Source organism: Sphaeramia orbicularis, chromosome 5, assembly GCF_902148855.1.
Source record: "Sphaeramia orbicularis chromosome 5, fSphaOr1.1, whole genome shotgun sequence".
Taxonomy (NCBI): Eukaryota; Metazoa; Chordata; class Actinopteri; order Kurtiformes; family Apogonidae; genus Sphaeramia; species Sphaeramia orbicularis.
In genome coordinates, this window is record NC_043961.1 from 9,751,023 (window position 1) to 9,764,935 (window position 13,913).

Sequence of the window (13,913 nt, forward strand, 5' to 3'; positions counted from 1 at the left end):
ACATTTTCTAACCTCAGTCCTTAGATATCAGTATGAATATATTAATGGTAATTTAAATATTAAAGAATGTTTTACCGAACCGTTTGTATGTCAGTACTTATTAAATACAGACGAACATCTGTTCCCATAGGTCAGCTCTGCCCAGCATCAGAACCACCACATCTTGAACCCAGGCCTCCACATGGGTCAGCACACTAGTAAAACAGTAACTGGACCGGTTTAATGTTTCACACAAGATATGACAATGAGCTTCACAAATTATACAAATAAAATACATTTTAAGAAAACAGATAAACACCATTGTTTGTGTGGCTGAAAAATGTTTGAGTCCAGACACGTTCATTTGACTGTAGGAACATTTCAGACATGGAAAAGACTGGTTTTATGTTTTTATTCAGTCACTGGCCTAAATCTGCCTCCACACATTTACATCTGTAGTCGACACGTACAGAATTACGACACAGTGACAGATGCAGCAGGTGTCAGTTCTGTGCAGTGATGTACATGTGTATATCTGTATGTGTACATACTGTATGTACATCTGTACATGTACAGATGTACACATTTATGCATTTGTGTACATGTACAGATATACAGATCTTGTGTGAGAGGACTGGATAACTTGTGTTCATAAATCAGCCAAGTCGAGGCAAGCAAACCCTAAAGTCACTGACTGACACACTGACCCCTTATGGCCTGTACATAATAAATCAGATAAATGATCCTTATGTTCCATCCAAACAGTGTTCTGTTTGTGTCTGAGGGTGGATCTAACTGATAAAGGTTCAGCTGTAAGTGAACAGTTTCATTTTCTATGTCATCAAAACAAAAAGAAACCATAGATAATCATCTTTAAACATGTTCAGTTTCCTGCCTTTTCTCTCTGGTATACGATTGAAATGAAGACAAAAAAAAGCCCAAAGAGAAAATAAGAACACAAACATTATTAGAATTGAACAAACCTTTATTTATGGACAGTCATTCCATATTATAACAGAAGTTATACACACATATACACACATGGAAAGTGGTTTGAATCAGTCCTATATCTGAGGGCAGGCGGTTACAGCAGAGAAAGGAAGGAATTACAAAAACACCTTTTTTATTGCTCTTTACAGCAACAGTCGACTCCGCCCTTAACCTGAATCATTAGAATAGACTTAGGAGAGTTAATACTATGTACATGCTGAATGTATTTACACCAGAGGCCTGAGAGGGGACACTAAACAGTTAGTCTACATTCTTCTAGTGCCTGACAGTCCAACAAGACTCGGTTCTCTGGACTCGGGTTCTTGGGTCTGAGGGAGACGCCACGTACACTAATCACATCCCACACCCATTTAATCTGAAGACCTGAGCCAAAAAACACACAGAGCACAAACAAAGAGAACACAGTTCCAACACACAGACGTCTCATAGATAATAGAGGATTATTATCAGTGGAATAAACCACGTCCCACATGACAAGGACACGAGCACAGAAACTTCAGATACGACACTCTGGGGCTCAGTCATACAAAGTTGTAAAATCAAAGCACTTATTGAAGATTATTTGCTGCTTTTTCACACATCCTCCCGTTTGTGCTTTGAAATGGAGGCTCTGTTCTGTCAAACAGACGCAGCGGCGCAGCTTCCTTTGTCTCAGAAAGTGAAATAAGAGGAGACCAGCTATCAGTACGACTACTCACAACAGCACAGGCAAGAGTATTAAGAAGGACAAAAGAGTTATCTGTACAGGAGAGAAGAAGGCAGTGTCTTTAGTACACACACACACACACACACACACACAATCATCTGCACACACACACGTAACACACTTCAGAGAATCAACACTGCTGTTCCAAATGCTCTTGTGCAGGTGAATACTTTTGTAGTAAACGCTGTCAGACTCTTCCACATGAGTCCAGAAGGTCTGAAGTGAAGGTACGTTTGTTTTCACATGCAGTCGTTAGAAAAGAGGCGTTAGACGGAGCTGCTTTCAACACAGCTTCTATTTCACAATTTCATCTGCTCTGTGGTTCATGTGTGTCATTGCGGACACAATGAAACCTCAGGCCATGAAATACAGTATCTGAGTGAGAACGGAGGAGATGATGATGACCCAGTGGGTTCATACTTGTCCTGTTTGTAATGTTTCCAGTGTGGTTGGAACTCAGACAGTGTTTATGCTTGAACACAGATCAGAATGTACAGGTGGAACTGAATCTGCAGGGGGGCGTGGGCTTTCACGTCCCTACACCACCCCTTCAACGAAACTGGTGTCCAGGTGAACGATGAGCATCCGCAGGAACGACATCTCCTTACGCGTGTTCTCGAATATGATGCGAGGGTCGTCTGATTGGCATCGGAGGCAGTTTGGAGCCATGACCATGGCCAGGTTGTTCACATCCATTTTGGTTATGGCCACATTGGCTGGTTGAGCAAACACCTGGACAGGTAAGAAATAGGACAAAATGCTGAATATAGTGTGTGTGGGGAGGATATAAGATGAAGGGTTCTGTTCAGTTTTCCTTCTACTTTCAGTATTAATCAGTTAAAACTGTTATTTACATGAAATAAAAGTATTTGTACTTATTTTTAAAATAAAATGCATGTTAAAAGTATCTGGGCCAAAACATAAAATATACAGAGTATATAGTATAAAATATCACAAACAGATTAGATTAGATTAAATTAGATTAGATTAAATTAAATTAGATTAGATCAGATTGAATTTTATTGATCCTTTGGGCAGACCCTCTGGAAACTGAGGATATACAATATAATAATACCATAAATAGTTTATATGCAGTAAAAATTGAGTTGTTTCTAAACAGTTTCACCACATCATATGAAAACCAAATGATTCAATGAATCAAACCTAGAGCTGCTTCTGAACGTATGGAACTGTCAGTCTGGACTTTAAAGGTCCACATTTAGGAGGATTTAATGTGATCTAACTGTAAAAACAGGAACTGCCCGGTGAACGTTTGTGTTCATAGACATTCAGCAGAAACAGTTACTGTGGAACACGTGTTTGAGAAATCACAGTATTATCAACAATAACTGCACAATGAGGTGTTTTCACCAAATGGTGCAGTACTAATGAAAACAAAAACCACCTCAGAGCTCAGATTATTTTGTTAGTTTAGGGCTGAGCAACAGAAAAAGGAAGAACTAATGTTAAAATCACCAGTTAGTCATTAATCAAATTAATCTGATATATGTTGATCTACGTCGGTTTATGTTTAATAAAGAAGCTTCAGTCTTATTTAACTGAACAAACATTAATGAAATAAAAGTAAATGTGTGAGGTTCTGGTTCAGGTCCATAAAGTCAGTATGTGAGGTTCTGGTTCAGGTCCATAAAGTCAGTATGTGAGGTTTTGGTTCAGGTCCATAAGGTCAGTATGTGAGGTTCTGGTTCAGGTCCATAAAGTCAGTATGTGAGGTTTTGGTTCAGGTCCATAAGGTCAGTATGTGAGGTTCTGGTTCAGGTCCATAAAGTCAGTATGTGAGGTTTTGGTTCAGGTCCATAAGGTCAGTATTTGAGGTTCTGGTTCAGGTCCATAAGGTCAGTATGACGGTTCTGGATCAGTGTTGGTCAGATGTTTACCTGCAGGAAGTGGATGAAGTAGCAAAGCACCAGCCTGTTGAGCTCAAATTAATCTGATATATGTTGATCTACGTCGGTTTATGTTTAATAAAGAAGCTTCAGTCTTATTTAACTGAACAAACATTAATGAAATAAAAGTAAATGTGTGAGGTTCTGGTTCAGGTCCATAAAGTCAGTATGTGAGGTTCTGGTTCAGGTCCATAAAGTCAGTATGTGAGGTTTTGGTTCAGGTCCATAAGGTCAGTATGAAGGTTCTGGATCAGTGTTGGTCAGATGTTTACCTGCAGGAAGTGGATAAAGTAGCAAAGCACCAGCCTGTTGAGCTCCGGCAGAGACTGGACCACAGCGATGGCCGCCACCGGGTCGTCACAGTTACTGACACACTGTTTGTAGAAGTTCATGGGGATGAGAGGTTCCTCCAGTTCCCGATACCACAGCTTCATCAGAGAGGCTGAAGGTAAACACAGGCCTGCTGTTAGTCCAAATCCACATCAAACAAATACAAACAGTAAAGGAGTGAAGATCAGCAGGTAAAATAAACTGTCCTCACCTGGAACGTTAGGGTCAGACAGGTTCTCTGGGATCCTCCACTGGTCCACCTGGAGCTTCAGCGCGTTCACCTCATCTATATCACCGGGCACTCTGAGGACCAAACACACCATGGAGTTACAGTCAACGTCCACATGAGGGAGCTCTACTCCTGTCTGTGCACAGCCTCCATGCTCTGTGGTACAGGTCAGCACTCATGCACACACAGTCCACCTCCACTGTTGTCTAGTGGCTTTTGTTTGGACGATTTCTTTGGAACAATGAAAAAGAAAAAAAAAAAAAAAAAAGAAAACAAGCAAAAACCAAACAACTCTGTGTCCAGGAAAGTCCAGTAAAGAAGGAGGGGTTCACAGGAGGATTCATGTATCATAGGAAAAAGAACATGTTTCCAAACAAGTGGAGGTCTGACCCTATGCAGGAAATTTGCCCGAGTAAAACTGACTCAAATTGAAGAAAATTTGACTCTACTCAGATAACATTTGGTCCCTCTCTAAAAAGAATAAAAGTTACTCTTTGGGTAGAGCGCTCCAAAATCAATACAGAACCAAATTGACTCTTTTTGAGGAAAATACTTTTGACTCTGGAGAAAATACCCGGTAATTTTTCCTGTGTATGCAGACATATGGTCCAGGACACGGTGGGGACACTGTCCATGTTTGTACGTTTAAGCAGCAACGTCAACAGATATGAACAAGAATGACATGAACCAGAGCAAAGAAGGAAGTCTAGTATGGAAGACAGGGACACAGAAGACCACACACGGGTTTACATACAGTATACAATACAACACACACACGTATACATATACACACATGTATACACATGTATCCAGTATGTTAGATCCTGTCTAAAGGACAAGTCCTGATCTGCTATGGGACATGTCCTGGTCTCCTCTGTGTTTGTATGTCTTTTATAAATAGGTGTGTGTGTCTCAGTCAAATGCATAATTGTGTCTCTAAAATCCTTTTGGTCCATGTTCAGTGATGCATGACTCAGTTCCTACAGTAAAACAGTCAGATCCATCATCTCCAAATGGATCCTTTATCCTGATCATGTCTGTAAAACTAAGAAATAAGACCATGGATGGAAACTAAAATGATGTGACATTTAATAAGAAACTAAACTCTATTCTGTTCATATTTGTGTCAGACATGTTTAGGTGATCAGTTGGATGTTCCATTCACCTCTACATGGAATGGATCAGTGTTCAACCTTCTTAGTTGTCCTTCAAATCGAACATCTGTCTCTCCTCATAGATTCTACAGCTGATATATTTGATGGATAAATATAGTGTGTTGAACAGATTTACACCAACAGAATCATCCAAGGATGGACAAGAATGTTCTTTTAGATTTAAAAAGTCCAACTGAATAATTTGACTGGATTTTCCACCATGATATTCAAATGAGTTCAGGTCAAAGGTCATGTTTGGTCATTCTATGGAGCTGGATACGGATTAAAGGCACTATTTCACTATTATATGCATGAATGATATAGAAGCGGATCCAACTGCATCAGAGCTTTGATGGGATTTGGAGGAAATATTGGTGGTTCAAGGTGATGTCAAATGGAGCTGAGTTCAGCATCTGGAGGTTTAGAGAGTTGGACAAGATCAAAATATGCAATCAGAAGATGGATCCAACTAGGAATCAAACAGTCAACTATGTATGAGGAAGTCTAGGACAGTGGGACATGAAGGACAGGTAGGGACAGAAACAACAGGTAGGGAAAGGAAGGACAGGTAGGGACAGAAACAACAGGTAGGGAAAGAAAGGACAGGTAGGGACAGAAACAACAGGTAGGGAAAGAAAGGACAGGTAGGGACAGAAACGACAGGTAGGGAAAGGAAGGACAGGTAGGGACGGAAAGGACAGGTAGGGACAGAAAAGACAGGTAGGGACAGGAAGGAAGGGTAGGGACGGAAAAGACGGGTAAGGGCAGGTAGGACACACAGCCTTTTCTATGCTCCTCCCCTCCCTCACTCCCTCTCTCTCTCTGTGAACATGTTGGGGCGTGTCCCTGGCTGGGGCGGGGCCATCTTACCTGAAGATGCCCTCCGTCTGAGCTCCGCCCAGAGCCAGGACATACTGCGACAGCTGAACCTGCACCCACGGCAGCTTCCTGTCTGGGAACAGTTCGCTCTGTCTCTCCATCACCTCCTCCAGGGAACTGCCGAACAGGGAGGGGGTGATGATGGCCCTCCTGCTGTGGTCGATCTCCTCCAAGGTGGGCTTACGCAGCCCCTGGGGGGAGGACAGGAGGATTTACTACACGGGCAGAACAGCGATTGTGACACGTCATGGCCTCGTCTCCACCTGCAGCGCTATGACTGTGTGTTTACGTCTGGACGTATGACTGATTTACGTCTGGACATGTGACTGATCCAAATGCCTCTAATTATGTCGGTTTCACTGTTACGTCTCCTGTTTGACTCAGACCTGAATCACAAACTGATATGACCTATTTTTACCATGAATATGTGAAATGTTTACACTGCACTTGAATGCATCGTTAAGGTTTAAATGCACCAACAAGGATTCATTCTAAAACCTGAAAGATTAGTGAAAAAATAATCCCAGTTTAAAATCCATTCAAACCTAAACTTAGACTTTGTTCTCTTGTACTGATGTGAACTGCGATCCACTCCACACTTTAGATTTAATGAGGTTTACCCTTTAAACAGCTGCAATTTAAGGGATGGATTAAGGAAAATAATCAGGTCGTTTTTTTTTTTGTTTGTTTTTTTTAATTATTATTTGGACACAGTTCAGGTGGGTAAATTATCTCCATCCCTCCACAGACTTGGATCGGTTTTAAATTAATCCACACAGTTCCTACTTGTTTGTGTTCATACCTTTTTGCCTCCTGTGATCGCCACCTTCTGCAGCTTCCGATGGCAGAACTTGGCGTATGTGCTGACAGGCAGACCTGCAGGTAACGACGAGGCAAATCAAGGACAGAGAAACAATGAAATCCAACTCCTAAAACAAACACCACACACTCCCCTTCAAGTATTCCTCCAAAACACTCAACTAAAACCCTTAAGCGTGAAGCATTATGGAAGAGCCAAAACAATAAATGATTGAATTTATTTCCCACAAACATGACAAGCAGTGCTTTTTCCCACAGATGTTAGAGCGTGTATTAAAGACAGGCAGGTTGTAATTGGAGAAACATGTTGACGGTGTGATTCCTGCACATGGGGTTTAGGGCAGGCCCCAGCTCCACCGTCAGGCTGAGGAAGATTTACTGCTGTTGAACAACAGCTTTACAGACAGGATACGGCCTCCGCATCCGACGCTCAGGTGATTCATCAGCACACACCGACTTAAAGGCCTCCGGAGAAGCTTCTGCTCTGCTAAGCAGCTTCCATAGGCCACACAACCAACCATAACCCTAACCCCCCTAACCCTAACCCTAACCAAACACTAACCCTAACCCAACATCAACACTAACTCTAACACTAACCCTAACACCACGACAACTGTCTACATCAGGTTTTAATGTTATAATCACTATAATACAATGCACCACTAGTTTACATTTCATGAGTTTTTAATTAGTCTTTGAGTTTGATTTCAGTTCGGCTTTAGTTCATTTATTAAGTATACTGACAGTGTTGGTTTTTATTCTGAAACAGGGGTTGAACTCAAATGTTACTTTTCATATCCTACAATAACTTCACTTTATACTGATGGAAAAACCTCATCTTTTCATGAAAAATCCAATTTACATTCTGTGGACTCCAGTTTAAACTAAAAGCAAACAGAAAACCTCAGCTGATGGACTAGTCTGTGTTCTACTAAACAGAAATCCTTCCCATGGTTCATTGCTGTGGTTAGTTGGGTTTACTCTAAACACTCAGCTCTTTTGGGGTCTGCTTCAGAATATCTCCTCTGTCAGGTGGTTGAACCAAAGCCAGACGGACAAACGGTCAGATGGGATTTTAAAAACTAACAAACACTTTCCAGTTTGCTCTTTACTGTCACAGCCGCTCGATTTATAGCAAACAGGTGACTCCCATGAAAGTTCACAACCACTGCTAATCTGACCGACTTTGACTATAATTACATCTAATTACAGATCATACCAATAAGTCGCCCTTGATCTTGGAGATGCCTGCTCTTTTTTCCCAAGGCTCCCGGCGCAGACGCTGTTCGCTTAGTGTGAAAGTGTAGAGCCCAGTGCTGCAGCTTACAGGGGTTTGAACACTACTGGTGGTCTATATTTACATCAGGTTTGATGACATGAAAACAACAACAACAACCAGGCAACTGAAGCCCTGGAGAAACCCAAGCTCATTAGGAGCTGGAGTGGACCATCAGAACGGCAGGACACCTGTCTGCACATGGGCTGAAGCTAAACTTAACAACAATAACACAGCCATAAAAGGACCGTTTCAGTCTGGTCTTAGTGGTTGTTTAGGAGACAAAGTCTAACATCATCCTAGCGCCGGCTGGAACTAAAACCCCCCAAAGCCCCTGAGCTCACAGAAGTCTGTTTCCACCCCCAGAACAGCCAAGGCTGGTCCTGACAGGAAGCCCCCACATGCTCCTCCACCTCCTGACGCTCACATCTGCTGGTCTGCTTGTCAGATGTTGTCATCTTCTACCTCTTCATCCCATCAGACAAACAGCAGCTCTCATTCTGCTGTTGTGAACATGTGACACTTTGTAGGCGTTTGTAAAGACCCCCCCTCCCCAGAGACCGTCATACTTAGTCAGAAACGTTCGACAGAGCTTCTCTTTGACCTATTAGTCACTTGGAGGTTTCAGTCTTATGCCTGAGTCACTGAAGCTCAATGTGTGAGGTCACTGCTGTGGTGTCTACTGTGAAGACCTGGTTCCACATCACTATCATCATCATCATCAGAGCTGGCACTGTGGGCGGCACTAATGCAGGCACGTGCTGGTGAGTAGGTACCCCATTAAATGACCCTCTGACATGTAAGTAGCAGCAGAGACCACTGACATGACTCACACTGTGGACCATTGTGTGAGCACTGAAGCTTCTGAAATTCTCATCCTACATGTTTTTTCCAACTCAGATTTCTGTGAAACCCATTCATTGTGCCTTCAGGTCCAAACTCCATGGTGCAGAATGTTCCATCCCACTCAGAGGGGTCACTCTACAGGGAGTGATACGTTTGATCTGTAATGGCTCTCACTGCTCAGATACTCCAGACAGTTTTTAAAGTGAATGGAAAAACATGTTTGGGACTCCAGAACTGGTCTACGCTCCGTCAAACAGATGACCACGTAAAGTCAGACAGTGATCCAATGCTAACGAAGCTGTGTGTGATGCAGACTAATGTCCAAAACCGGACAACTGACTGACAGGCTCTCTGCAGGTTTCATTAAGTTAAATTTAAGACTTTTACAATGTTAAGACCATTCCCTACACAAATTAAAACCCATTTTAACGTCATGAAGGAACATTAAAGTCTGCCTTTGGTCCTGATGTCCGTTCAGAACAATCCTTAGTTCTGTTTTTCTACGTCTAATGCTTTTACAGACAAAGTTTAGAAGTTGAGAATCTTCAGATGCAGAGACTTTAAATTGCTGATATGAAATAGGTCTCAACCACCATCAGAACCTTTATCACTTACCAATGTTAGAAAGAAGAAATGCACATTCATCTGTTATTTAACTGTGTATTTTTTTTAAACCATATGGAACGCCATCTGGCTGAGCTCTGATTAATTAACTGCAACATTTGCATGAGTGATTATCCAACTTCATGATCCAATCACATTTTAAGGCCATCTGAAGATCAGATTTCAGATCTATTTTGACATAACATTCATATTATTGGACTGAAAGACCAGGAAATAAGACGCACCCTCTTCCTCTTCTGTGTTCTGTTTTCGCTTCTTTCTGGACTTTGAATTCTTCTTCAGCTTCATTTCCTGCTGTTCCAGAATGAACTGAGTCACTATGAAACACAGAAGGTCAGAGGTCAAATGTCTGATAACTATCATATTATCAGGCAGATTATTAACAGTATAAGGTTTTCCATCAAATCTGAATGCATTCAACTGTTATTACACCCAAAAATCAAAAGGAAATAAAGAGGAAACGAGAGTGTTTAGTAAATAAAATAAAAGAAAGAAACATGTGGTGCTCAGAAAACAAAGGCAGGCACAGAAGAAAGAAAGGTGACCCACCCTGTTGCTCAGTCTGAGACTCACATTTCTTGTCGCTGGTGGGATCCGTGTGCCTCTGGATGTATCCTTCCAGGTAGCAACGGAACTTTGGTGAAGGTGCAAAGAAGGCCAAGCTGACCGCCATCAGCTCCCAGCCCGCCGCCAGACTCCTGGGGCTGGCGTTTCCTGTGGTCTGCCTCACCAGCTGCACGTACAGCTCGTCCCGCAGCCCTGGCATGTCCCAGCACTTAGTGACAATGAGGAGGGCGCAGTGACGGCGGTCCAGGCGTGACGGGCGGTCTCCCATGTAGGCCTGCACCAGTTTGAACATCTCGCAGGCCTCCTTCCTGACGGCGCGGTTGCTGGTGACGAGCATGGGTTTTTTGATGGAGCCGCGATTCCAGGAAAGCATGTTGGCGATGGAGACGCGGCGCCGGAACAGGCCTTGGGTGTGCATGTTGAGGTGCTTACTGGCCCAGTCCTCCATACCCATGTCAGGAGGCGGGGGCTGTCGCAGGGTGGCGTAGCACAGCTGGTACGAAGAGCCTCCTGCTCTGCCTCCTCCCTCACCTCCCTCTCTGGTGTCATGGGCAGCAGGGCGGTGGGGGCCCAAGGAAGCAGTACGCCCATCCACCAGGCCTTTTTTCCTACTGTCCAGCTGAGCCTGGAGCTCCAGGGTTCCAACCTACAGGGGAACAAGAGGGGGACATGAGATGAAGAAGAACAGAGAGGGTGGACACCAGGGGCAGAGGTGCAGATGTCTGAGGTGTGTCCAGCTGCAGAGCCTTCCTGGGTCAGACTCAGATCTGACCTGCCTTACACCTACTGTGCTCTGCTCTGCAGTTCTGAGGCTCCGGGTTGAACTGTTACATAATCATTTCAAAGCATTGCATGGACAAAAGTCCTCCTAAATCCTGGTCACCACGGGTGTTCAGATAATGGCCCAAATGTCCCCTTTGTAGTAATAGTCCACCCCGGTAATTAAACAGGTTTCTGAATTGATACTCACACTTGTTTTATGTTTATCTGCACCGTGATTGGTTTTAATGTAATAAATGAATAAAAGTTTGTATTTTTGGCTCCGTTGCAGTTGCTTCTCTGTGTCTTTCATCATCCTTCTGTAGCTTTCTGCACAGTCTGGTCCTTTCTGATTTGGGACCACTAACAGAGACTCAAATTTCACTACTAATATAAGTTTTAATACTTTTTTAAACTTTCTAAACTAAATAATTCCTACATTTTTTATTATTTAAAAATTCAGTCATATTTATGAGAATTGCAGCTGGGAGCTCTCTTGTACTTAATGTTTGAAGATAATGCTGTAAAGTTGTGTGGTGGATTTTGTAGGATTCCAAAATTATATAAATACATATATATATTATATCTGTGCATTAGCATGTATCTGGGTGGATATGTTATTACTATATTATGATACTGGAAGCGATTTCAAATATTTTTAAACTAGTTTTCCGAACACTGTCTTACACACAACCATATATGAATGAGAACTGTTACAGTAACAGACCGAAATATTGTGATATTCAAGTGAATCCATGTTTACAGTTTTGTTTTGATTACAAATAATCAATATTGGCCCTGAAAACCCCCTAGTTCAACCCCTTCCTGTTTTAGCCCCTCCTCTTATTCAAAGTTCTGCTCCAGACCAGACCTCCCTGTGATCTGTGCAGCAGAGTTTATGACCATATGGAGCACCTCAGCTCCCATAAAAGACCGAGCCAGAAAACCACAATATGTTCCACAAACATCCAGGACTAACAGACAAGCTGAGCCAGAATCTACACTCTAATTTACTGACGGAACATAAAATGCATCAACATGTCTGTTCAATGACACCCTGATGTAATGCGGAGCAGACGAGTGCCAGACAAGCTGGACTTTACATTTGGGTTTCTCAATCACATGGAGCAGATCCGAGCTTCAGCTTTGGCAGACAGTGTTCATCATCAAACAGGGGCCATGTTTTTGAAAATACGTCTCAAAGGTCAAGTCCCAAAGATCTAAAGCAAGCACATGCTGAACTCCGGAAAAAGAACATTACATTATACTGTTACAGGTGGTAATTTAGTCATGCTACGGATGTGGATCCAGGAGCAGAGGAGAATGTTTAACTGTGTTCAAAATGTTCAAATATGGAAAACAGAGCTGCTCCTGCCTAACAGCCGTAATCTGTTACTATGAGAGTAATATTACAGCAGGTCTGAGGAACATTCCAGGACAGACTTAGGGGGCCCGGTCAGGACTCGGTAGCTGTTGTCTAATGTGTACAGTGGTACCAGTAGGCCTCGGTGCAAGCCTGGCCCCCCCCCCAGCCTCTTCATGTCCCTGCCAAGCTGGGGCCATATGGGCCACAGCAGTCCTCCTTCCTGACCGAGGGAAGCCGTGTCCTGAATCTCTGTGGCCTGGCATGGCCCCCAGGTGCCCCAGTGCAGAGCTGGCATGTGAGTATACAGTCCCTACAGTGCAGGGCAGATGGACGGTGGTAAGAGGATGACAGGTAACACTGGGACTGTGGCCATGAAGTAGAAACCAGTGGAAGTCTGCCCACTACCTCATGTCCTGGGGACACTGATGCATTTAAGGCCAGCAGCCTTTCTGACAAAATACCTCATGTTAGTTTCTTATAACATCAGATTTTCATTCAGTTTAACATCCCAGAATTCTCCGCTGAAGTGCGCATTTATTATTCCACAGATGCAGAGGGATTTGCTTTAAACATTGTAATATAACCAACTATAGGGTTTTATTCTGCTTCAAAGGGGGATTTAAAGATTTGAGTAGGTCTTAAAATGTTCTCAACAAGCTACTTATACAATTGAGTATGTGAAGTCAAATGGGTCTTTTATCTTAAATCATGTGGACCTTTCGTAAGGAGCCTTGACGTCAAAATGAGCTTTCACCAAGGTCCATCCACATGTCTCTTTATAGTTCTGCAAAGTCACAATATAACACCCCCTATTGTATTGTCTAGGATTTAAAATATCTAATCTGCCCCAATGGTGAAGAGAAATATTTCTGCTCAGCCAAACAATCTGTTCATTCTTCCAATTACAGCTCTCTGAGGACTAGACACACTAAATGATTCAAAAGCAGCAGCTTAAAGAGTCCCATAATAACACTTTTATTCAGGCATGGCTCAGCCTCATTTGACACAGTGAGACTGAATTCTTTTCTAATCTGATAGAAAATCTGGAAAGCCATCAGCTATAAGAGGCACTTCCCGACCAAACAAATTTCTATCCTAGCAAACCTGCTGAGGTAAACAGACCACACAATAATAAAAGACGCAAAGTTGAGCCCTTAATCAGACAGGAAAGTGTCAGAATATTGGATTAGTGAAGTGTATTCTCTCACAGTTGCCGTTTTGTTATGAACACAAACTTTCTCACTGTGATACAAACACATGTCTGACTCTACTTTTGTGAGGACATCTCACTAACATATTTCATCCTCTCCAGCTCCTTATTCTAACTTTATACCTAATCCTGGATTCCATAACAACATTACCATACCAGTTAGTATGTCAATAAAACATTTCCATTTGAATACTTATTACATCAAATACAATATAATAAAACTACCATCCTACAACACTAAATCCTCTCTG

The 13,913-nt window shown here is 42.6% G+C and overlaps 1 protein-coding gene across 4 annotated transcripts in view; it reads right to left on the bottom strand.

Moving 5' to 3' along the window:
* Positions 1-950: 950 nt before the first annotated feature.
* arhgap46a (Rho GTPase activating protein 46a) overlaps positions 951-13,913 on the bottom strand; it is a 39,475-nt gene continuing 26,512 nt past the window's right edge. For 3 of the 4 annotated variants that reach the window (XM_030133746.1, XM_030133747.1, XM_030133744.1), the window contains 7 exons: positions 10,310-10,973; positions 9,985-10,077; positions 6,998-7,071; positions 6,187-6,386; positions 4,145-4,236; positions 3,876-4,045; positions 951-2,428 (listed from right to left, as the gene is read on the bottom strand). In XM_030133746.1, the coding sequence (XP_029989606.1) occupies positions 2,234-2,428; positions 3,876-4,045; positions 4,145-4,236; positions 6,187-6,386; positions 6,998-7,071; positions 9,985-10,077; positions 10,310-10,973 (1,488 nt within the window). In that variant the 3' untranslated portion in view covers positions 951-2,233. The remainder of the gene's footprint in view (positions 2,429-3,875; positions 4,046-4,144; positions 4,237-6,186; positions 6,387-6,997; positions 7,072-9,984; positions 10,078-10,309; positions 10,974-13,913) is intronic. The other variant, XM_030133745.1, reaches the window with a different exon arrangement.